Genomic DNA, 23,693 nt, shown 5'->3' on the forward strand with positions numbered 1-23,693 from the left:
GTCGAACTTGAATTTTATTTATCAATTCACCATTTTTTATCAATGCACTCCCATCAGAAAGGAATGGAAACGTTTGCATTATTTGAGTGTTTTTGCAGAAAAATGTTACCTGTTACAGATTGTGGTTTCTATCGACTTTTGCCCGTTTTCACACATGGTCCGCACAATGAGTAGTTTCTAGCATTGCATTTTGATTAAAAGCAGATTAGAAAGTGACGTAACTCATCAAGACAGACAGACAGTCCTGAATAATGCTGCAGTCCTTAAATACTTCTGGACTAAATATCCTGGTTCACAGTGCCAAACTCCTCCCTGACTCTGTTCTAGGTGAAGCTAAGCGTTCAAAAGACTGCAGTCCACGCCAAATGGCAGATTACAGAGAAAGAAACAAATCAATCACATGTGCAATATTTGCAGTCTGGGGTTATGAAAGGTTCCTGAACATGTAATATTTACTATCTAGCTCTACCTTGTATTCAGTCAGAATCCAACCAAAGATCAGGCAGACATTCAATACAATCAAATGATTTAGCTGCATAGCTGGATGATACAATAGAGCTCATAATCTTCTTCAATCACTAGATTAAAATGATGCATCCCATGTGATGATGGGTTAAGGTCACAGGCATAAAGGCTCGAGGTCACCTGATGGAGACTTCCTTGAGCTCAGATCCTCTGTTTACCGTGAAGATAAACCCTACAAATATACCCTACTTAATCTTCTTAAGGGGCGTGTGGTAGGAGTTAGTCTTTGACAGCCTGATGGACAACACACGCTGAGTCAGTCACAAAGTCTTAGAGGGCAACTCAACGGAGGGCTTTAAAATCTCGAGATTTGCTTCATGGTTTCTCACTTGGTGTCCGTCTGCAGCCTAAACTGTGCGGCCGAGAGCCTTCGAGCATGTCGGGTCTCCTCAACCTCAGCAGCCTGGGCAAGATCTGCGGCTCCAGCAATGAAATGGTAGTTTTGGACCGGGTCAAGAGGAAGAACTCTGTCAGGCGCATGTCAATTATTGAAGATGGAGAAATTGCGGAGATTCTCTACCTCATTCCTAAACAGTCCATGATGGAGCAGCTGCCTTTCATCAACCCCGACGACTACGTCTTGTGTGAGAAGTTAGACGGTATACCTGCAGAGATGTCAGGTAAAGAATAGTTTACTTCCCTATGTGGTATTTTAAAGACGTGTCAGTACAGTATAATTTAACCATAACTTAACGTGTTCATGTACCACATTATTACATTTATGTTCTGTCTGCTTTATTCTTATTTACTAACGAGACATCAAGCTAATAGACAAGCTGTGTTGCACACATTTAATATTATGTCTGCTTGTCAACTGGCATCACTAGTCATCCACACAGTGAGTAATCTGTTTGCTGTCAAGCCTTTGACTGATTTAACAGCTGCCTCAACTAAAACTTTTAACCACACTTTTCGGGAATATTGTGCCTCATTTATCAGGTTTACTTCTATGCAGACTATGGAAGCCTGTGTGTATTATGAGACAACATATTCAGTTTGCTAGTTACAAAAAGTCACAAAATGCTAGAGTTTTTGAGAAGGACAAACATATCAGCAGCAGGTAATATACTCACTTAAACATCTGCACTGAACAACAGTTCCATTATTGACAATTTTCTGCCAAGTAAGAAAATATGTGTCCGACATTTTTAAATACATCACCGATGACCAGGATACATGTTACTGTAGGCGAATGTCATCACCACATTTGAAGCCGTTTGAAGCAGAAGAAGCACGACAAAGTTAGTGTGATTTACCTCAAAAATAATCATAAATAGTACACAACTATATCAGCATTAAATATCTTGGATTTAAATACTCTCTTGTTTAGCATGTTGAGTTTATGGTTCAGAAGCACAATGCCACTCCTACTGTCCTCTTTGAGAGAACACACACACACACACACACACACACACACACGCACACACTTGCTCTGTGTTTTGGACCACCCCCTTTCCCTTGGACCGCAGTCCACCTAGTTCCTGTCCTCACTGTGATCCGCTGCAGTGAAGCTCCAACAGAGAGAAAGACTGTCATGAAAGAGAAAGGTAGACATTTTTTAAGTGTGTGTGTGGTATCGGATGAGAATGAGAGTGTGTCTGCTTCTGTTATATGTTTGTTTTTAATTACTTGTGATTTGTTTGCAACTTGCGATGGTGGCATTTCATTATATTTGAAGGTCAAATGAAATCATGACTTTGTCGTTACTGCTGTTGCGGGTGTTGTACTGTTAACTTTAACATAGTTTAACAGAGTGTTCTACTGGACAGCATTGTTTAAAACTACATGTTGTGATCCGCATATGTGAATATTCTGAACAAAAACAAAAGTTTGGGCCTGTTAAGATGATCAAATAGTGACTTTTATCCAGTGAACTTTTTCCCAAATCCAGAAAAGTGAATTGGAAGATAAAAAATGTGGTTGCCAAGTAGGGGAAAGTGCAGTCACAGCTGTTACAGCTAATCGTAGCGGTGGGTTAAGACCAGCATACTTCTGAATTTAGCCAAGTTTCTGTGTTGCAGCCACAAGGAACAGAGAGATATTCCATTGTGCTGCTGTGATAACTTGTACGGAGTAAGAGTGGAGGAAGTGCTTTCACTCATTTCACTAAACTAGTGGCTGATAAAAGCCTCCTGACATCAGCGGAGACTCCTGAAGTTGTTGGGAGTGTTCCTTGTAGGTCCATGATTGTAGTGAAATTAGAAATGTTCCTCGTTAAATTGTTCTACCCAAAAGAAATTCAAGACGTCGGCAGTTTTTAAAGACCATTATTAACACACATATAGTAGCACGGCCATAGTTCCTGTAAATAGTGGTCCATAAAACACACTAAAAGCATTCAAAAGGTTATTGTACCCACGGTATATATAGATTACTTTGTACTTTACATACAATTAGGTATTAGATCTATATGAAAAGATTCTGAAGACTTAAAATAGATACGCACTCCTTACACACACAGAAGCAGATTTTCATATCTGGAGATGTGGGTTGTGTGATTAACTGTCCGTCTCAGGTTTCTCTCCCTTTGCTCTCTTTCTAAATCTACCATTTGCTAATACTTCACACCATATCAGCTTCACGTTCTGAGCGAGATCGAGAAACAACAGAAGACATTTTGGATTCTTAAAATATTTCCATATGAGGACGCCACACATGAGTTTTATCATTTACATAAGAGCATAAACTAAATGTATACTGTACAAGGGATGTACTTTATATCCAGGATAATACCCCGCAATGCTGTGTTACTGTATACACATCATACAATGCAGTATATAACCTGTCCTCCATCAGTCAGTTTAAAAGAAAACAAAACCTTCAACATTCATAATCAGGATGTTGTTGTGTTGGCATCACAGTTCTGTCATTAACAAATATTTGAGGCGTTCTCGGACAAAGGCCCGTTTGGCTGGCTTTCAGTCCTTGTTTGAATCCTTTGGCCTAAAGATCGGGTTACATTCCCACTTGGATTTTGTCAAATTTGGCAGTAAAAAAATTTTGGGAGATCCGATAGTATGCAATGTCCTTCTACTGCTCTTGTATTTGCAGGAATAATTTAAAATTTAACAACAAAAGAAAGCAAATTATGATGTAATCAAAGTTGTTTGTCTTTCTGTATGACCAAACAGTTTTTTATACTTTTATTTTAAGCTTTTAGTTCCAGTAAAATACAAATCCTATATTGCTTGCACAGATACTTCATTTGACTGCTCCAGGACGTCAAGATATTGATTAGTAGTCTTTGTCTCATCACGATCAGCAGACTACATTACAGCTGCTGGAGGTTCATAATCCCCACAGCACCGCATAATGTGCATATACTGGTACGTCTTCGTCAACTGTACAATCAGCTACGGCGAGCTTTATATTAACCTTTTTGGAAGCATGTTCTCTTAATCTAGTTTGTTACTTCATGCTTGTTACCATAGTGACAAATCTCTCCTGTTGTGGGGCCACATACCGATGTACTTGACTCAATTTTCTCAGTATTCATGACACTGAGTTGGGAAACGTTGGAAAACATTCCCCCTTCCAGCTGTGTGCGGAAACCTTTCTGCTGAGACACAACTCATACATGTGAGTCACATATACAGAGCGTCTGCTTTTCTCTGACAAAAATGTAAATGAAAAAAAAAACGATGATGTTCATGTCTATTTGTGTGCCGGGTGTCTCCACAGCGCTCTCAACATGCCACATTCTTTCCCCTCTCTCCTCTGCTAATCACATTCAAGACCTCTCAAGTGGACCGTGATTAGATTGCACCGGCATCCAGGGCTTCAGCTCCCACACGAGCATGAACGAGACAAAGGTCCAAGGAATGAGGTTCTTGCTACAGTGTGAGGTTCTTGCTACAGTGTGAGGTTCTTGCTATAAAATGAGGTTCTTGCTACAGTTTGAGGTTCTTGCTACAGTGTGAGGTCCATGCTACAGTGTGAGGTTCATGCTACAGTGTGAGGTTCTTGCTACAGTGTGAGGTTCATGCTACAGTGTGAGGTTCTTGCTACAGTTTGAGGTTCATACTACAGTGTGAGGTCCATGCTACAGTGTGAGGTTCATGCTACAGTGTGAGGTTCTTGCATAACACTGATTGTTCTTGTAGATCTAGCGTGAGAAAGAATGAGCTTCGTGAGCTTCTTCTTCGTGAGCTTCTTCTTCGTGAGCCACTCGACAGATTATTGTGGCTGCGTGTGTGTATGTGTGTGTTTCCGTGCCCAAGGAAAGCGTGTCTGTTAATTACATTCAGTTATGTGAGCACCGACAGGAGGGACTTTTGTATTTACTGGAATGAACTGCGGAGGCGGAAAAGGATGAACAGTTTGGAAGTGCTGTAGAATGAATGAAATTCCCATTAGCTGGCTGTACTTTGTGTTCGTTCCTAATTAACACACTTAAGCATGCTAACATACTACATTGTGTTTGCCATGTTCAATGTCATTGTGAGCATGCTAGCCTTCTGTTGCTAGCTTTTAGAATTAGCTAAAGAGCAGCTAGCATGGTGGAGGACCAGCTGATATAACAAAGTACATTTACTCAAGTACTGTACTCAAGTATATTTTGTATTTACAAAGTATTTCAATAACTTTGGTATTAATACTTAAGTAAAAGATCAGAGTACTTCTGTTGTGTTTTCCCCCCTTTTTTGTTACAGACTGCTTTACAAAACCGTGGACATTGTCCTGGACATTTCCCTGCATGATAAAACATTAAAACTAGCAACATATGAGAGTGTAAAAGTACTTCCAAACAATTCCATGGGGTTTTATGGGTGTTGCTTCAATATTTATTTATTTATTCAATATTTTAATAAAGAGAGAGCTTTTTTTTTTATAAAGGGAGACGCAAAAAGATAGTAAAGTCCAACCCTTTACGGGTACTATAAAATGACATTTCATATGATGTTCTTATAGCCAAAAAGAGGTAATTAATGAGTTAAGACTTCATTAATGAATGTAGCCTTCCTCTCGTGCAGTGCTCCACGCTCAGGAAGGAGGCCAGCCGTCTTTTCCAGAGGGGAAGCAAGTCATCCCGTGCTTAAGATGTGGAGACCCATGCAAGGGACAGGTGCTGCGCGTACAGAACAGCCACTTCCATATAAAGTGCTTTACCTGCAAAGGTGAGTCGTACCATCAATATCTGCACTTTTGGACTTTCTGTCCAAAACTGTCACATTGAGACAGATTTATGTAATCGGGGTAGGCAAGGTCAATGGTAAAACAATTTAAGGGAAATCCAATTCATTTATTTAAATTAAATTGTTTGACTTCAAATTAGGAATTTAAACTCACTGTTGATTCTCCAGTTGGATTAAAAGATGTGTTCACATTTAGAAAGAGTAAATGTAAGCAGTAACAAAAGTACTATTTGACCCTTTAGGTCGCGTTAAAATATCTTCTTTTTTTAGAAAAGGTTAGTCTGCCGGCCAGTGCAATTCAGTTTATTACAGAATATTCTGCGTCTATAATGGGATGTTGTGAGAACCTCGTTAGACAGTCATTCCCCAGAGTTACTTTGTTTCATGGAAAACATATTTCCTCAGCAGGCTTTTGTCCCCGCTAATCGAAACCGGCAAGCTTCTCCTGTTGTTAGCCTTTCACCGCATTGTGACAATGTTTACGGCACAGAAGAAACAAAGAGACGTCCAGAGAACAGAAGCCTGCAGTGTTTTAACAGTGGGAAGACCTGGAGAGCGAAAGGCCCTGTGGCCTTCACCGAATCACAAGTGGACTCAAAAGGTTTCAAAGTATGAATCTGAATCAGCCTGTCACAGTGAAAACAAATGTGTGTCAGTTTATTTGAGTATAAAATCAGCTAAGAATCTGAGGCACTCATGCAATTATGAACATCAGAAGATATGTAGAGTTAAATATATGGTATTTCTATGAAGCAATCTCAGAGGAATTAGTGTTTGTGTGTGTTTTATTCCTACTTAAAAATAGCTTTTTTAGGAAATGTGCTTTACAGTAGGACAGGAATAGAGCAGCACAAATCCTTCCTTGGCATCTCTGCTATCTGTCCTGTGCATTCTGTCGTGGCAGGTGCAGAGACAGCGCTGGGCGGGTTGTGTGGTTTCAAATGACTCACAACAAGCTCTGAGAAAACACTGCCTCCTCCCCAAATAACTTGTTAAACACATAAACACTTCAGAAACCCTGACAGAAGCATGAGGTCAGACAGCCCAAGTAGCATATATCTCACATGTGACGACTTTTATGGGTTACGTAGTCGCTGTTAACTTAGTACTATGAAACAATTTGACAATTTAAACAGTACATTCATAGTCATTGACCAAAAAGACAAAAACATTACATTTAAAACAGATTTACATTTAAAACAGATTCATCATGTTAGAAGATAGAAATACTTTTGCTCCAAAGCTCTTTACAAAAAAATAAAAGAACACAGGAAAGGGAACAAACTAACATGGATATGTAAACTAGATGAAGAAACAAAAAAAAACTTTAATGATTTCTGGTTATTATTGTGTCAAAAGGTTCGTCCAAGCCCAAGTGTTGTGTGGAGAGTTTTTGACACAATGAGCCAAATTCCGCAACCTGTTAACAATCGCCAAAAAAAAAAAATTAATGAAAACATGACACACATTTGATCACCTTTTTAAAGTTATATCAAACAAATTAAGTGTTCTAGTCTACTCTATCTGCATTAACTCACCGGCTAAGCGCTAACTTTGGGCTGAGCCTCACGTACTATGGGTCTGTCAGAGCTGATGATGAGCGAAAACTAGGTTACCTTTCCAAAGATAATGAAACAATAGATTATTTCAGCATTAATGTGTTCATTATGTCATCACGTGTGTGCAGTGTGCGGCTGTGACCTGGCTCAAAGTGGCTTCTTCATGAAGAACGGCGACTACCTCTGCCCGCTGGACTTCCAGAGGCTTCACGGCACGTTCTGCAACAGCTGCGGGGACTTTGTGGAGGGAGCGGTGGTCACAGTCCTGGGGAAGACCTACCACCCAGCCTGCTTTGTGTGCACCGTTTGCAAGTAAGTGTGAACAAAGTATTTGTATTTTTGGGGGAAATTTTGAGGCAAAAGGCTTTTTTGTTTGTTCAAAGAATTGTGTGGTATACGTCTGTCTCTTTCTCTGTTTCTCAGACAGCCTTTTCCTGCTGGGGATTGTGTTACCTTCAGTGGAAAGGAATGCCTCTGTCAGCGCTGTATCCGACCCCTGTCTCCTTCTCCTAACGACGCCAGTAGTTCCGGCAGTAAGTTCACTCTTGTATGGTTTACTCTGGACATTTAATCAAATAACTATTTATTATTAAAGCTCTAGAATAGACCAAGACTTTGATCCCATGCAGACATAAGCAGACAGTGTATTATGCGGTGGACAGCTGTGGCCACAACAGTGAATATTACCTTCAAAATCCTGTCATCCTCTTGGGATCCTGCCAGGTCAATTACTCTCTATGAAGCACGAGATCCAGCAGACCTGAACTCTCCATCTTAACTTGACCTTATGCAACTGACATCTATAGATAGGACAGGGATCAATAGAGGATTCAGACTCATAAAGCCTCTGGATTAAGAGGATTTATCTTTAGGACTATACAGAAAGGTGCTTATTTAGAAAAATAATCTCCAGGAAAGAGCATAGGAACTCAAATAGTTCAGTTTCTACAGTTAGATCCGGAAATAATGAAGAAGAAAAACAGTACCTGGACTCGACCCAACACATTTAGTGTAGTTTTGACTGGCAAGAGCCTGTTTGGATGTTGACCGTTAACTTAATGTTTGTGTGTGTGTGTGTGTGCGTGTGCGTGTGTGTGTGCGAGTGCGTGTGCGCGTGTGTGTGTGTGTGTGTTTCCAGACTGCTCTGGCTGTCGTAGAGACATCAAGAACGGCCAGGCTCTGTTGGCGCTGGGTGGCCAGTGGCACCTCGGCTGCTTCAAGTGTAAAGCCTGCAGGAGAGTGCTGAGTGGGGAATATATCAGCAAGTAAATACAATTTTCTGTCTCTACCTGCCCTCAACGGAGGGTATTTTTTTCTCTGAAATAAGGTTTGAATTAGAAGCGATGTTGGCACCTTAACACAGAAATGTGTTTAATGTCATCTCATCTTTCAGGGATGGCGTTCCATATTGTGAGAGGGACTACCAGATTCAATTTGGGGTACAATGTGAAGCATGTCAGAAATTTATAACTGGAAAAGTCTTAGAGGTGAGAAATCTTTACTTTTAGTGCAGATTAAGCTCCCAATTGTACACATATTTGAAGACTTGCAAGTGATATACATTTTGTGACTTAACTTTTTCTAAAATGCTCTTTGTTTTCCTAAAAATGATATCCATATAACTTGACGGATGATGGTTCTGACACATTCCTAATTTCCAATTAAATGACCTATTTTTAACTTTTTATTAGAGAACTAATCTTGAATTAATTTGTTGTCCTCTCCATTAATAATGTGTTCACTTATTTAAACTTCACTTGAATGATGTGCAGAGTTTGTGTAATGTGTGAAAATACTAGTGCACGTAAGAACAGACTATATCAGTGAAGTAGGAGACATCTTGTGTCACTAACATTTGCATATTCATAGATTCTGGAGTTTTCAATGTGGGAGAAAAATGTGGAAAATCCATCTCAGACAGGAATTATTATTGAAATCATTATTATTGATTTTAACTGAAGCTCTGATTTGATGCAATCTTTTAAAGTGTGTACCCACATCCCAAAAGGTTGGAATCGCCTGCTTGGGGTAACATATCTTAATAATGTTTTTGGCAATAAAGCCTAATTCGGACGCTTTTGCCTTCCTCATCATCCGCTACAGGCAGGGGAGAAAAATTATCACCCCAGCTGTGCAAGATGCAGCCGATGTGACAAAATGTTTAAAGAGGGTGAAGACATGTATCTGCAAGGTCAGTTTGAGATTCATGCTTGGATAAAGACATAAATTGAAAAGTTTTTCTTATTAGAATTTAAATGACATGATGTCATTTTCTTTTTTGTTGCCATAATAATCGATGCCTTCGCAGGATCAACAGTTTGGCACCCGGACTGCAGCGACAGCAGCAGAACTGAGGACACTTGCATGGTGAGTGCTGGTGTGACATCATGCAGTTCAATGTGTGTTAGAAAAAATATGCACAGTCAGATTTCTATCAAGGCATGTCACGTCATAATATCACTTGTACAACTCAAAATAACTCGATAATGTGGAGGTGTAATTGCTGTTAGAAGGAGGGTGCGAGTGTTTACTGTGTCGCTGTCCTTAAACGTTCTCTTCCTTCCCAGGCCGGCAGACCAAAAACACCTCTTGATTTCTTTTTCCCACGACCTAATCAAAAGGTTAATATTGTGAGCCGGCGTGCCGTTTGCACTGATGATTTTCTAGAGTGAGCAGGCTGTAATCTCACACTTTGAGATTAACCACACTCGCTTTGCACACCAGGCTGGCCAATTAGATCAGTATTAGCTACCAAAATGATCATTTTAGCTAACTACAATCTGGAACAATGCACATAATTTGCATGACGCCAGGCCCAGACTGCTGCATTATGATTCCTAGTTCTTGTTTTGACTCACATGTGTGACCAGATGTGAGGACCAAGTTGTGTGTGTGGTGACTGTGCATTGGGAAAAAACAATGGAAGCTTTCAACCAACACCTGAGCTGCAGCAGTAAGCTTCTCAGCATCCTATGAGTCAAACTAATCGATGTTTTCTTTCCCCTTTAGCCCACTACATCCTCATCTGAAGGCTCCTGCTCCAGGCCGGGCTCCTGCACACCAGGGAGTCCTGGCCGGGTCATCTGTGTAAGTTGTGGTGGCAACATCTGCTCAACACTTTCCATGGTGCACAATTCACCATGGCTTGAATTTTTTTGATCTAATTTATCCTTTATTTATACAGGGGAATCGCATGGAAAAAGTGTCTCTTACACAAGATCTTGTTTTTTATAAATGAGGACAAACATTTAGAAGAATAGCCAATGTGGAAAACGTTAATGAATGTTTTGTTAAAATGTATTTTTCGGAAACACATCTTTTCAATTTTACCTTGACTGATCGGAACTAGTTTTTATATTGTGTGAGAAAGACAGGATTTCAATTGTGCTTGAATGAAGAGCCTTTCAACTGTCTCAAATCATCCACATATTGATCTGGCGCTTAGATGTATTTGCTTGGTCAATTTGAATTCATTGGCAATTCAGATTGGATTTAGATTATATAAGCAACCCGGTGCTTTCGGTGTCCTTTTGTTTCCTTCATGCAGTCTGTTTAGATTTTTGTGAGGAATAAACTTTACCCCCATCAAAAAAAAAAAAAGATTCACCTTTTTTATAATACTCGAAAACCTGGGAAATAATGTATATAGTGAACTAAAATTAAGAGACATATTATGATGTTAATCTGTCCACTTTTTGTGCCAAAGTCAGACTATTGTGGTGAATGGTAAATGGACTTGTACTTGTACTGCACTTTAGTCTTCTGACCACTCAAAATGGGGTTGTGGGATAAAGTAGAAGTCCTCCCTGAAATCATGTAGTAGACTTGACCTTTCACCTGACGTAACCCATACTGTCTGCTCCTTCTGCTCCTTCTGTCCTCTGTGTACCTCCTCCCCTCTCCTCTGCTCCCTCTCCTCGTCCCAGGCGAAAGTAGATAACGAGATCATTGATTACCGAGACTTAGCAGCCATTCCCAGAGTCAAGGCTATATATGAAATAGAGCATCCTGACATGATATCTTATGAGTCTGTGAAGGACAACTCGTCTACTTTGGACAACAAAGGCATCAGACAGGACAGGCAAAGCCCTGCAGAGGTAACTGTGTTCAATGCTCCGAGTCGTATCCGGTGACATGTTTGTCATTCTTTCACTGTTTTTTTTTTCTTGGTTTGATTTAAGATGCAAATCATGTGAAGTTCTTGGCTCAAAAAAACAAAGTCAGATGTGTGTGTTGTGGAGCAACAGCACTTCTACATTCAGATAACATTTTAAGTATCTAAGTCAAGATATGCACATCTTCAAGAATTAGGTTGATTCTCTGTACAAAGCTGTTTGCATACTTAATATGGAGTCAGTTGATGAAATCAAAATTGTTAGTTTCTATTTACTAAGTAATCAAGCATTAATTTATGATCCGTGCTAAGTTACTAAGAATAATTGGCTAAAAGTACCTTTATAATAAAATCCCTTTGTTTCCTATTTTTCATATCTGTCTTCATGTGAAAACCTTGTAACTCTGTGACTAGTTACAAGTCTTCCTCTTATAAATAATCTTAAACATTGCTGTTGTTTTCTTTTCATATCAGACAAATTTGGAAATACAAGGTTTTCACCCAAAGTGTCTACAATGTATGTTTTTAAAAAAATTTCTTTCTGGTTCTGGTTTCTCCTCTTCTGTTCTGATTTAGTCACCAGGAAATGGATCTGAAAACATAGAGGTAAATATTTGTTTTTTTACCTTTACTTAGACTCACTACAGGTGGCATCCGTACATGCCAGACCCCCGTTAACACTCATACATTCATCTTCATTTGTTGTGCATTCAACACTGGTCTCGTGTCTGCCTTCTTTCCAGGAGAGTTTTGAAGTCCGAAATCGCATACCAAAATCTCCAAGCCACGCATCTTTTGGAGTTCATACAATATACAATCGTCACAGCTACACACCCACTCTGTCCAGATCCCCACAACACTTCCACCGGCCAGGTAAAAGGAGCGGACAAAAGTACAACTATCTCAATCTTCTTCTCACCTTTGTAAAGATATATTAACCTCCCTCTGCTCACTTTTTCTCTGCTTTACCACATTCCCTTATCTCGTCTGCCTCTACAACTCCTCTGCTTCTTTTGTGGAATAACACACAGGATTGATGCTTGCTCCCTCTTTATCCTCTGGCAACAATGACACATGCCCCACTTCCCCTGTATGTCACCACTTCCTCCCTCACACTGGAGGTAAGGACCCACACTCTTCTGTCGCCCTTTTCTGCCTCCCTTCTCTTCTCCTGCTATTATCTTACGTACCAAGCACTTCTATCTTTATTTTATTCATATTCCCGAACTACCATGCACTGGGCGCAATGGTCCGAGTTGGCATTTACAGGCTGGATGGCAGAGATGTGATTCACTTTGTTGTTTTAAGGCCTCAGCCATCAGCCACTGTCAGTCCCCCACTCAGACCCTTTTCTTAGAATATCGTACTGTAGAAAACACTCGAGCAGCTAGCCGCTTCCTTCAAATACTTCATTGATCTTCTCCTTTGCGTTCCCATTTTGCATATTTGACTTGACCCAACCTTTTTGTTTCTCTTGTTCTGCCGCCTCGCTGAATTCTTACTTTGAAAAAAAAAAAAAAAATCCGTTCTAAAAATCTGGATCAAAGTAAGTATTTATAAATTGGGTTTGAGTGATTAAATAAATAAATATTTCGGTGCCTGTTCTCTACTTCACACACACATTCCTCTACAACCTTGACTATTTATAGCAGCGCTATGATTTTTCTAAAGCCTTTTTATCGCATGAGATATGACGAGCTCAGACCAGTAAGCTCTGGCATGTGTTCTGGGTGGTAACTGAAAATCACTCACAACAACCCACTGTCTGGGTTTCTGTATCGTAAGCAGTGTGCTATTTATATCAATTAGTGTTGATTAATTGTGTATTTGACACTGAATAGTTGTGTAATCACCTGGCCATTTATATTTAATCAATTCGAGATCCTTAAAATGAATTATTCCTGAACATTTCTGAAACATCAAATTAAAGTTAAATGAACTATGTGATGAATTTTTACTGCACCTTGTGCTTGTCCGACCATGTAAATGATATGTACAGATGCTCTATTATACTAAACTATACAATGTATCGTTTTCGTTCTGCTGTGTGATATTTTAAATAAGTTATCTGCTGACGCAGCATTCTTTTCTATCGGCAGACGAAGGCTTCAACATGTACAGGAGGCCTCCAATTTATAAACAGCAAGGTACGATATGGCCTCTTCATCAACCTTTTATGAAGTTAATTTGATTAAATATTCTACTGATTGTTTTCTCAGTTTAGTTGTTCCAAGCATGTATTTGTGTTCTTGTTCCTTTTTTTTTTACTACATTTATCCATCTTCACTGAACTATGCTAGTAGAATTTGGCCGTGCATATAAACGTAGCGCGGTACTCAGAAGTTGGTGTTACGGAACAATTAGCAAAGGACTAAGAAAAGAAGCTGGCGAGGTATATTCTGCTCAGTAAGTCTGATCTAATTTGGGCAGAGAGCAGAGTCTGACTGTAAGTCGCCTCACGATGAGATAATCTGTCTGTTGTTTCACTTTCACATAGATACAAATTCCACCACAACTCAAACATCCTCTCTGCCTGGATACGGTCGCAATGGTCTCAATCCGGTAAGAGCAACATCACTGACGCCGAACGCCGTCTTTGGCATTATTGTGCAAGGCTATTAAACGTGACATTATAGGCAGATTTTAGTGCAAATATACATGATTTTGAAGTCTAATTAGATTACAACAAACTACTAAAGAGTTGCATGCCTTGCATTTCTTTTAGTTTATGGTAGCACTTCATAATAACTACACATTATTTAGCATTAGCTCAGCGTGAGTAAATACTTAATTCATCATTCATAAAGCATTGTTCCAACATGAACACTAGAACACAGTTATAAATGTTTTATTGTTGATTAATAAGCTTGACTATTATGCATTTTATGATTTGGTTTTGATACTTTATAAACGATGGATTTCCATTTGTAAATGTTGAATAACGTGTAGTTATTAAAAAAGTGCTACCAGGTTGGGTAAAGGGTTGCTCTGGAAAAACAACACTTAAAGTGTGCTATGTTTTTCCCTCCTCTTCTCATCAAGCCACAGTCAGCTGATTTCTCCCATTACGGCAGCGACAGATTCAGAGGTTAGTATATGTAGACATCTTTAGCATGCATCATGGAGATTGTTGATCACTATAATGTATCAACTCGGTGGATAATTCTTCAGATATTAATTAGTGTTCTTTACCTTTTCCCTCACCTTTCAGAATTTAAGGTATGTGAGAAGAGCTTTAAGTGATCTTGAATCCCCGTTCATGCATTTCCAAAGGACTGGCCTCACCTCACTGTCTGCATGAGCATGTTTTATGAAGAGTGTATGTTATTCAACTCAGTTTTAATCCAAAGTTGTCGGTACAGCTTGCAGATCCCTTCATTGATATATGTGTTGCTCTGTTTGCATAACTGACTCTCTCGTCACTCATTTGATAAATATACTTTCTTGCAGTAATTTGGCTTGTTTGCTTTGAAGTGATTAATGTCGCCATGACATTTTCCCATTGCACGTTTTGGCTTCGTTCTGTAGCTCATCTACGATGGTCAACATCCATTAGCACGAATGGACAGAGGAGTGTCTATGCCTAATTTGTTGGACCCAAAAGCAAGTATTGTTTGTATATTCATGTATACTAAAGAAGTGTTTTTGCTGCAAAGACTTGTAATGTGCTGTACCTATGAACACCTTTAGAAGATTACATGCCAACATAAGAATAATACAAGTTATAGCTTTTCCTTCTTTATAGTCCTTTGACAAAGTAGAATTATGTATTTTTCGCTGAAGCACTGGTACTATACAGCAATGGTTATCCTTTAAAAATGTTTATTTAATAAATATTCAATAATACAAATTATTAAGTTCTTATTAAACTCAATTGTATATATTATTTATTAAATCAGACACTGATGGCACAACGCTGTGTATTACATTATTTTTTCAACCAAAAATGTGCTAATCAGGGCTTAAAATACAATTCCACGGGGAGAAGGTACATCACTGAAAAAGGTTGAGAACCACTGATGTAGAGTACTGCTCTGCATGACAGCATGCGACATGACATTCAAACTCCCGCTCGTATCTCAATAGCTCAGAGCGTAATATGTGTGCAAATGATTGTGTTTATGTAGCATCGTGCGATAATCAACTTATGAAGCATTCTTTAACCAGTTTTTTGTTCTTTTCTTAAGGTCTACCCGTATGAACTGCTGGCAGTTAGTAGTAGAGGACGAGTGAAACTTCCCAGGGATGTTGACAGAACAAGGCTCGAGGTACAGTTGCATGTGAGAAACACATTGCAATTTACAGGCTGAACAGAAGGCGTTGTATTGCTTTTTGCCGCCGTTGCCATTTGTTAAATAAAACATAGTCACTGGACACACACATTTAGCAAAAGGGCACCAGTTTAAGTGCAAAATGTGTTTTTAATATTTTCCATTTAATTAATATTATTTCTAAAATGAATGCTAGACCTTGAGTGAAATACTAGACGTACAAGACTAAAACGACACAAAAACAAGACAAACCTACAATACAAGTAATATTTTTGGAAGAAAAAAAAACTGATTATCTGTGCTGCTTTTCCACAGTCCACTTTATTCTTTCTTGTTTTCCTTTGCAGCGTCATCTTTCCCCGGATTCATTCTTTGAGATCTTTGGCATGGAGTTTCAAGAATTTGACTCACTTCCATTGTGGAAACGTAATGGTATGAAGAAGAGGGCACATCTCTTCTAAATGCTGCCTAACTCATTGTTAATATGCAGAACATATTAAGTTCTGATGGCCCATTGTGTTTATTTCACAACAATTGGAGTTTATTTTTTAATAAACCGGACACAGTGTTGTGTTTCCCAGTTAGTTGATGTAGGTTATTGTAATAATGTTTAAACGTATAATACCTCAAAGCAGATATGAACACGAGAACTCAACTTGCTGTAGTCTTGGCTTCACTGATAGATAGCCATTATTATTTTGTCTTGCCTAAATCAGCCCTGTCCCTCCAATGACTACGTTCATATTGAACAATTGGATGTATACAATTTATCACCATTCATTGTAAATGCAACAGGTAGTGTGGCATTTTTCAAAGTAATATGTTCATCTTTAATACGAGAGACTAGACAGTTTTACCAACAATTAATGTTGACTTGTGTGACATTTACCAATGTAAACAATCTTTCCGTTACCTGAACTTCATGCTTAACCTCTAAGATCTTAAGTGGAGTGTTGCTGTAATGTTTCCACACTCATAGTGGCACCAGATCAGCAAAATACTCATATTATTTAGGATTGATCGTGCAAAACCTTGGATTATCAGTGGAAACTTTTTTGAGGGGAATTTATGCTTTAAAAAAATATTTATTCTGAACACATATATCGCAACTACGAGATGGATATGGTTAGGCGCATTGAGGATAATGCATCATGTGCTTCGATGCGTGAGGAAATGCATATGTATTTTTTTTGCTTGCCTTCTGGAAATTAGCGAATGATTGACGTCAGAGCACAGCGTTTGAGTGTGGTACGATTGTTGTGAAACTGGTTTAAAATATTTCGTTTGAAGTGAAAGCCTTTGTAGATTATCATTATTAACCTTTCAAAATAATACTAATGACGTATTAATAATAATATGTCATAATTCTGACAGAAGAAATTAAATGACTCTCTCAGTGTTGTCATTGTTACTTCAATATGATATTATTTTTTAATTATTTACTTGATTTTCACTTTTGTGTCTCCTGGCTTTACACAAATGTTTAAACACAAAACTGAAAAGAACGTTTTTGAAAACATTTATGTCACTAAACCAATGAAATGTGTGCGAAATTGGGTTATTAAAGTAATACTTGATGATTTAACTTATTTGTTTTATGTTTTCCCCTGGTTTAGCTGTGATCAAAAAATATTGTATAAGTTATGTTGACACCTTAGACATCACACCACCTCAAGCGCTCTGAATAAAATCTTGCTCTTACAATTTGAGAAAATAAACGTCTCTTCATTGACAACAAAAATGAGGTTGTGTGTTTGCAATGCGGTGTCAGTTTTGAGGTCATATTTTTCACGAAAGAAATTAACTTTTTTGGTGAATCTCCCAGAGGAATCTCATTGTCAAGAGGAAAATAAATCTAAAAAAAATTAGACTTCCATGAATCTACTTGTCATGAGAGACAATCTAGATCTGGTTTACTCCACAGATACCTTCTTGATGTCCACTCTCTCAGAAACAGGAATGAAGTCTTCCATGACTTTTGATAACATCTTGCTGAATTTCATTAACTTTAACAATAATGAATTATATTTTTTAGTGTGAGTTGTGGTTTGCTAACACAACAAGTTGGGTTCCAGGAGGTTGCAAAGCATGTCAACATTTGAATAACATCACAATATTAAGTTACACTTTGTATTTTCACTCATAAAACCATCCACAGTGTCAACAAATTGCAAAGTCTCCTGACTTAACGTCACCTGCCCTCTATCTCTCATGTGTTCTTATTGGGTTTCGCTCTGACATGTTTGTACAACATGGTTTTAATACTTTTACCATCTTCAAACGTGACTCACACTCAGTCAAGGACACAGCCTCCAATGGATGTTTAGGACCAACAGATGGTGCTCTGGAGCCTTGAACCAAAACACCACTTCAGGATCGCACCCCCTATTTAAAGTGAACATTTTACAGGCTTTGTTTAAGCTGTATTTAGGGATCATATTTGAGACATTCTTTTTCTCTAGTTGCTTCTCATAACATGCGATTGTTGCAGTAGTATTAATAGCCTTAATGTAAAAATAGTCTCGGTCACAGCCCCTTCCTTTGTAACTCACTATATCAGCCCCAATAACAAAATGGGTGGGATAATGTAAACAAATGAAACCATTAAAAAGTACATTACATTCATTCTGCATCTATTATTTACTCATCTCTGATTATAAAATCTAATAAATCTATTATTTTAAGTGCAATTTCCCAAATTATAGTTGCGTGTCATGTTACGTGTAAATAATACATAATATCAGAAATATCTGATGAAATTGATAAAGTGAAGAAAAACGTCTGCATTTTATGGCTTTAGACTTGTGCATGTACTCAATGAGTGTTTAAGTAATCAAGGTGATATCACCAAGTAAAGCCTCAATAATTAGCCTCTATCATTTTAATCTGAGGTAACAAAGTTTTGACTGTTTAGCAAATAATTTCTCAATATTGAATAAAAGAAAAATAGTTAGAAATGTTTGGACAAATACTTACCTTTCTTTTACTTTTACTTGTTGTGTTGCAGTATTGTCCTGTTATGGCTTTTAAAGATTAGCACAACCCCCCTCCGACAAACACATCAACTAAAGAAATAAGCTTTCCTAATAACGAGGGTAACCTGACTAAACATAGCCGGCTGTCTTTCTTTTCAGTTGGGAATGACAAATATTAGCTCAGGCTGATATTAATAACACGGTTTTACATAGAAGTTGTTATTTGTTATCATGGGCTCTTTAAAGCCCACCTAGCATGAGCGAGGGTATTGGAGATTTTCAACGATTCCTATTGGACAGTTAAAACACGGTCTCGGTTTTGGCCGCATGTGATTGGTCGAGGTTGCCGTCGATCACGAGTCCACTCTCTCCCGAGCACCTCCCCCGTCCCTCCACCTCCCGGTTGTACGGCCCAAACGAGGATTTTCACAAAAACACCAACCGCAGACTGCGTACCAGTGCCAGCGGTAAAGCTGCTACGGCGAACGGGACCCGACGGAACGGACCCAACGGCGTGACAAGCCGAGTCGATGGCGCTCGTGAAGTTGGATAACGGTGTCTGGCCTTGAGGAGAGACGTTAGAAGCGTCAAATCGGTGTTAACGGCAATGAATGCGGTGTCCCTTGCTCGGCAGAGAGACGGAGAGAGAGGGGCCAAAGTGGACTCGCTCCCTCGGTAGAGCCGCGCCGCTCGATGGAGGCTGGCGGGACCCTTGCAGTGAGCTCGAGGCCCGGAATGTCACCTGTGAAACGTCAACACCTCGGTGGGGGACGTCTTTGAGACAGGAAAGACCGCGCGCACACACACCTGTACTCGTCTGACAACTTCTTCGGACGCCTGCACACAACAACTAAAGTTAGCGGGGTGAACGTTGGCGGCGGGAGGCGACCCCCTCAGGCAAGATGACGGGCATAGAGATCACTTAGGGGAGGTGGCTCTCTGCCTCAGGTAACACAGGACAGGTGGTCAGCACGCGAGTTACTATTTAATGGACTTCAAGCTCCTTTCTCAGAAAGGGGTCCCGTGATATTTCACCAGCAGCAAGTTGACTTCAACGCATTTGGCTGCGAGAATCAAACAGTTTAACTTTTCCAACAACTTTTGGGGAATTCTTTTTTTTTCTTCTTCTTCTATTCTTTTATATTTTTGTGTCGCCTTCTCCGTCAACCATGTCATCCAAAGACAATCCTTGTCGGAAATTTCAAGCCAACATTTTCAACAAAAGCAAATGCCAGAACTGCTTCAAGCCCAGAGAATCCCATTTGCTGAACGACGAAGACTTAAACCAGGTGAACTTGTGCTTGTGTTTTTTAAACATTGGATGTCCCATAATGATATCGTAGCCGATCTGAAAGGAGAAGTGAAAGCTTGTTGTTACTTGTCCGCATGATGTGCTCATTTCAAACGCTTTGTCATGTGTCAATAGCCCGTGAAGTGCAAAGGTTAGGCTAATTGGACATAATTAGTTTACAGCCCAGGGGAAACTTGGTATATTTACTTTTATTCATGCAATACAGGCCTCCACCTGGCTGCCTTCCTGGTAGCAAAGTAGCATATGTATTTAGTTGCAATAATGTCCCATGCTTTAATACTTCTTTGTGTGTTATGAATGAACTGGACTGTCAAAATCCTATTGCTATGTTGCATTCCCATATTTACTAATGAAGATGTTTCAATGATGCTGATGTTGTTGATGGATTGTAAAAGGTGACATCAGGGCACACAGGTCTAGATCATGATCACTCCTCTGGGTAAGCTGTTTAACAGGACCGGCCAAGAGTCGCCCACATACAGTTTATATTACTGATGCTTCTTCTGTTGGAGATGTCTTCAATGCGGCTGGGTGAGGGTTAACATCGAATTTACATTGTACACGTTTTCCTGTGGTTTCCTTCGTCGTGACCAATGGCTCCTCTGTTGGATTGGAAATAGTCTTGAGGTTATTTGTTCTTCTCTGTGGAATTTCGGACCCACTGGCTATCAGCCTACTCCTTTGATGACTGCACCCAGTGAAAGGTTAACGTCAGTACTCAGAGGCTGGAGACCCGGGACAGCCTGTCCTTGTTGTTCATTGTTTTACAAGAAGATACTGAGAGCCAATGACTCTATTTCCACCCAGAATTTTTTTTGCACCGCTCAAAGCCCCACGCTACTAGTGCAGAATTACACACAAACTCACTCAAATGACGCCATTGATCGACTGAATCATTGAAGAGGAAAAGATGACCCTGATTCGTCTTGTCCATTTGTCTCTCATGGGAGGACTGGCCATTTGAGCTGCTGTCAGGTCATGTGAGGAAGGATGTTTCTCCTTGGGCTTCAGACTAAAGACAGGCTAGTGTCCCAGTATGAGTGTGATTCCCTCCCAACGCTTCTTTCCAACTGTTCTTTCCTGCAGTCACACTATCAAATAACTCATCTCAGGTGTGCTTCTCAGGTTGTCTTCTAAAAGTTGAACATTCACAAGCTCTCGACTGTCCAAGGTTACAGCTGGACTTGTGATTACAAAAAAAATCACTGAGCTGAGAAATGTATTGTACCTCCTGTGATCAAAGCAAAACAGGATTGTAATGGATTATATTTGGCTTTACATGGGAGGAAGTTATGACTGTAATCAAAACCACTGATAGAGGCACATGGAGGTGCCAGGCAGCTTTAAATGTCGGTGCTTTTCAACTTGATTTGTTGGCTGTTGTGCCACAGACAGAATTTTGTTGGATTACGTAAGGGACTTAGTTTGTTAAGCGCTTGCCGTGTAGGTAAGAGTATAAACATATTTAGTAAAACGTGTGCTTCTGCACACACAACCTTGCAGTGGTTATGCAGAACCTTTTGTTTTTTGGCTCAGCAAACAAATGCTGACTACTAGTATGGCGAGAGTTCAAGTATCAGAACGATTTAAGAAAGACTGCCAGGCCAACTTGCATTTCTCAGAGCAAGTTTGAATTGCAAATCTGGATCCACAAACGCGCTGCGCTGCTTCTCTCTCCTGTTTCTCATCCACTGTTTTTCTTGCTAACTTCTGCCTCTTGCTGCCCCCTCCACCCACCAGTCCACCCACTTAGAGGATCAGAGGGAAAATCATGTGTGTTAGCCTTTCCTTTTTTTCCCAGGACAGCATGGTGCTCTGGAATACAGCCAGCTGGAGAATGTAGCCTGCAGTCAACTCAAGGCAGCAAGTGACTAATGCACACCTTCCCAGGGTTGAGCTAAAATGTGTGTGTGTGTGTGTGTGTGTTTGTGTCCTTGTAATCCTGTCTGATATTAGGACACGTTTTTAAACTAGGGAAGCGCCTGAATTCAAATGCACAATTGAACTGTCAATCAAGTAGTCAATGTGCCTGTTAACGTGTTTGCTTTCAAGACTGTAATTATGTTTCCCTTCACCAGGCAAAGCCTATATATGGAGGATGGTTGCTACTGGCACCAGAGGGGACCAATTTTGACAATCCCTTACACAGATCTCGGGTAAGTGGTTCCTTTGCTGTACTTGTTCAGAGCATAGTTTTGTCTCTTCTGCTCTTTTTGACTTCCTGTTAATATACATTTGGTGCAGCTTAATGAAAACAAAAGGGTTTGTTTTTTTTCGAAGAGAACAACTTTATTTGGCTCGTTGTCTGCAGCTTCTACTCATACCAAGAGTCAATATGTGCAGTGCCTGCGATTTTGTGTTCGACAGCTTTGACTATGAGACAGGTATTGTTCAGTACATTAGGCCAGCTAGTAAGTTAAGAAGCTAGCCTTTCCTTTAATTCAGTTTCTCATCTGACATCTGACAAACAGGACGTCTGGTTATTGTGGCTCCTGTAGTTGATTCATGGATTCAGCAGCTTCCTGTGGGAGGCTCGGCCCGCTATCAGAAGAAGTCTGATTCTCCAGCAATAATTAGCCTAGTATTGGCTTTATTTCAAGAGTCCTGCTCCCCTAACATCATGTAATGGGAGACCTGCTCTGCTGCTCCGCTTCCTTTATCAGCACAGATTATACTGTGATGGTACATCCCAAAGAGGAGTAGAGAGAATGTGGGGGAGGAGAAGGAAAAGTCTCAGTTCTCACAGCCACACTGATGGCTTCCATATGGGTTTTGGAAAAGCACCTCTGGATCCTTCAACTCAACTACTGTCAACAGACTGCTGCTGCTTTGACATAGTTGCTAATGTGCTCGGCCTACTATTACAATCAGCTTTTTACCGCCGGTGGATAATTGGTGGCCAGTAGTGCTGAGGTCAGCAGGTTAGTCAGGTTTCGACTGACCAACAAACAAACAACAGAGAAAAAAGAGCTGACTTGTTGGATGAGTCATGTTTTAGGACCACTTTAGTCTGACAGGATGCTGCTCTGTGGCTGTATTTTGTCCAACAACAACCCTGTAAACCACTTATCTATCACTTTTAAAGGATATGACTGCAGTGACCCTTTAACATCAACTGTGTAGGTTATCAGCACTCATCGGCCTTCCAATGCCTTTTAGGTTTCAAAACACCTCAATATTTCATGGATTTGGCTCAGTTGGAATAGGAGCTCAGTATATTTAACACTGAGACAAAATGCTGCATTTAGGAAGGGTGGGCAGCGCATCAAGTGTGAGTTTCAAATATTAATGTAAACTGTCGACATATCATTTTTTAACAAATATTATATATACAGAATTAACAATTCAATCAAACGATAAAAAATAAATCCCTTGTGAAAATATGAACAGCTTGACATTTCCCAGTAGGCTGGAATCCATCAACATTGTGCACCTCATGCGGTCAGATATCCTATTTTTAAAGTTATGTGCATTTTACACATCCTTGAAGACCGGTTCATTCAGCTGCCACTGAAAAAAAACAAGGGTTTTACTACCTGTGTTTAGTTTCCCGTCTTTTTTTCTTTATATATTTATTTATAAAGAAAAACAATCTGATTTCCCACTAAAAACCATTATGAAGTTGTGATTTAGTAGAAAGTGTGCAGAGAACTGGCATGCCACTGCATGGCAGCCATTTCCCAAAGCGTGCTAGCCCTTGTGTATTTACTGGGTGTATGTGTATGCAGTTCAGTCTCGTGGCCAAGATTCAAGGTTTTATTGCAACTAATGTAAAATACAATACAGCTTTAAAAAACAAATA

At 39.7% G+C, this 23,693-nt stretch overlaps 2 protein-coding genes across 13 annotated transcripts in view; both read left to right on the forward strand.

The window, feature by feature from the left end:
* The first annotated feature begins 2,017 nt into the window (after positions 1–2,017).
* On the forward strand, positions 2,018–17,593 carry LOC137789410 (actin-binding LIM protein 1-like). 6 transcript variants are annotated; one of them, XM_068582973.1, is made up of 21 exons: positions 3,711–4,365; positions 5,499–5,642; positions 7,348–7,531; positions 7,643–7,752; positions 8,358–8,484; positions 8,613–8,706; positions 9,323–9,410; positions 9,528–9,586; positions 9,787–9,840; positions 10,229–10,306; positions 11,146–11,316; positions 11,910–11,939; positions 12,077–12,206; positions 12,365–12,454; positions 13,433–13,480; positions 13,831–13,895; positions 14,376–14,421; positions 14,545–14,552; positions 14,862–14,936; positions 15,521–15,601; positions 15,952–17,593. In XM_068582973.1, the coding sequence occupies exons 1-21, from the start codon at positions 4,323–4,325 to the stop codon at positions 16,063–16,065; spliced, it is 1,839 nt and encodes a 612-aa protein (XP_068439074.1). In that variant the 5' UTR covers positions 3,711–4,322; the 3' UTR covers positions 16,066–17,593. The 6 variants fall into 6 exon arrangements, with proteins under 6 accessions (XP_068439071.1, XP_068439069.1, XP_068439074.1 ...); XM_068582968.1 differs by lacking the exons at positions 15,521–15,601; positions 15,952–17,593 and adding an exon at positions 2,037–2,072 and having other exon boundaries at positions 3,791–4,365; positions 14,545–14,896; XM_068582970.1 differs by lacking the exons at positions 3,711–4,365; positions 15,521–15,601; positions 15,952–17,593 and adding an exon at positions 2,018–2,072 and having other exon boundaries at positions 14,545–14,896.
* A 1,376-nt stretch (positions 17,594–18,969) lies between these two features.
* si:ch73-103b11.2 (putative leucine-rich repeat-containing protein DDB_G0290503) overlaps positions 18,970–23,693 on the forward strand; it is a 46,648-nt gene continuing 41,924 nt past the window's right edge. For 4 of the 7 annotated variants that reach the window (XR_011077861.1, XM_068583802.1, XM_068583803.1 and 1 more), the window contains exons 1-2: positions 18,971–19,868; positions 21,970–22,047. Coding sequence is in view for 5 of the 7 variants with exons in the window: in XM_068583802.1 (XP_068439903.1) it covers positions 19,749–19,868; positions 21,970–22,047 (198 nt within the window). In the remaining 2 variants the exon portion in view is untranslated. Of the gene's footprint in view, positions 19,869–21,692; positions 21,796–21,969; positions 22,048–23,693 lie in introns of all 7 variants that reach the window. The other 3 variants (XM_068583806.1, XM_068583805.1, XM_068583807.1) reach the window with 3 other exon arrangements.

The sequence above is a fragment of the Clinocottus analis genome, unplaced genomic scaffold, assembly GCF_023055335.1.
Source record: "Clinocottus analis isolate CAN_PGR_092001 unplaced genomic scaffold, fCliAna1.0.p SCAF_19, whole genome shotgun sequence".
In the NCBI taxonomy this organism is placed as follows: domain Eukaryota; kingdom Metazoa; phylum Chordata; class Actinopteri; order Perciformes; family Cottidae; genus Clinocottus; species Clinocottus analis.

Coding starts and splice junctions, on each gene's coding strand:
- LOC137789410 (XM_068582973.1), top strand. CDS start 4,323: ATGAACGAGACAAAGGTCCAAGGAATGAGGTTCTTGCTACAGT. Junction 8,485..8,612: donor AGTGGGGAATATATCAGCAA/GTAAATACAATT, acceptor CTCATCTTTCAG/GGATGGCGTTCCATATTGTG. Junction 10,307..11,145: donor GTCCTGGCCGGGTCATCTGT/GTAAGTTGTGGT, acceptor TCCTCGTCCCAG/GCGAAAGTAGATAACGAGAT.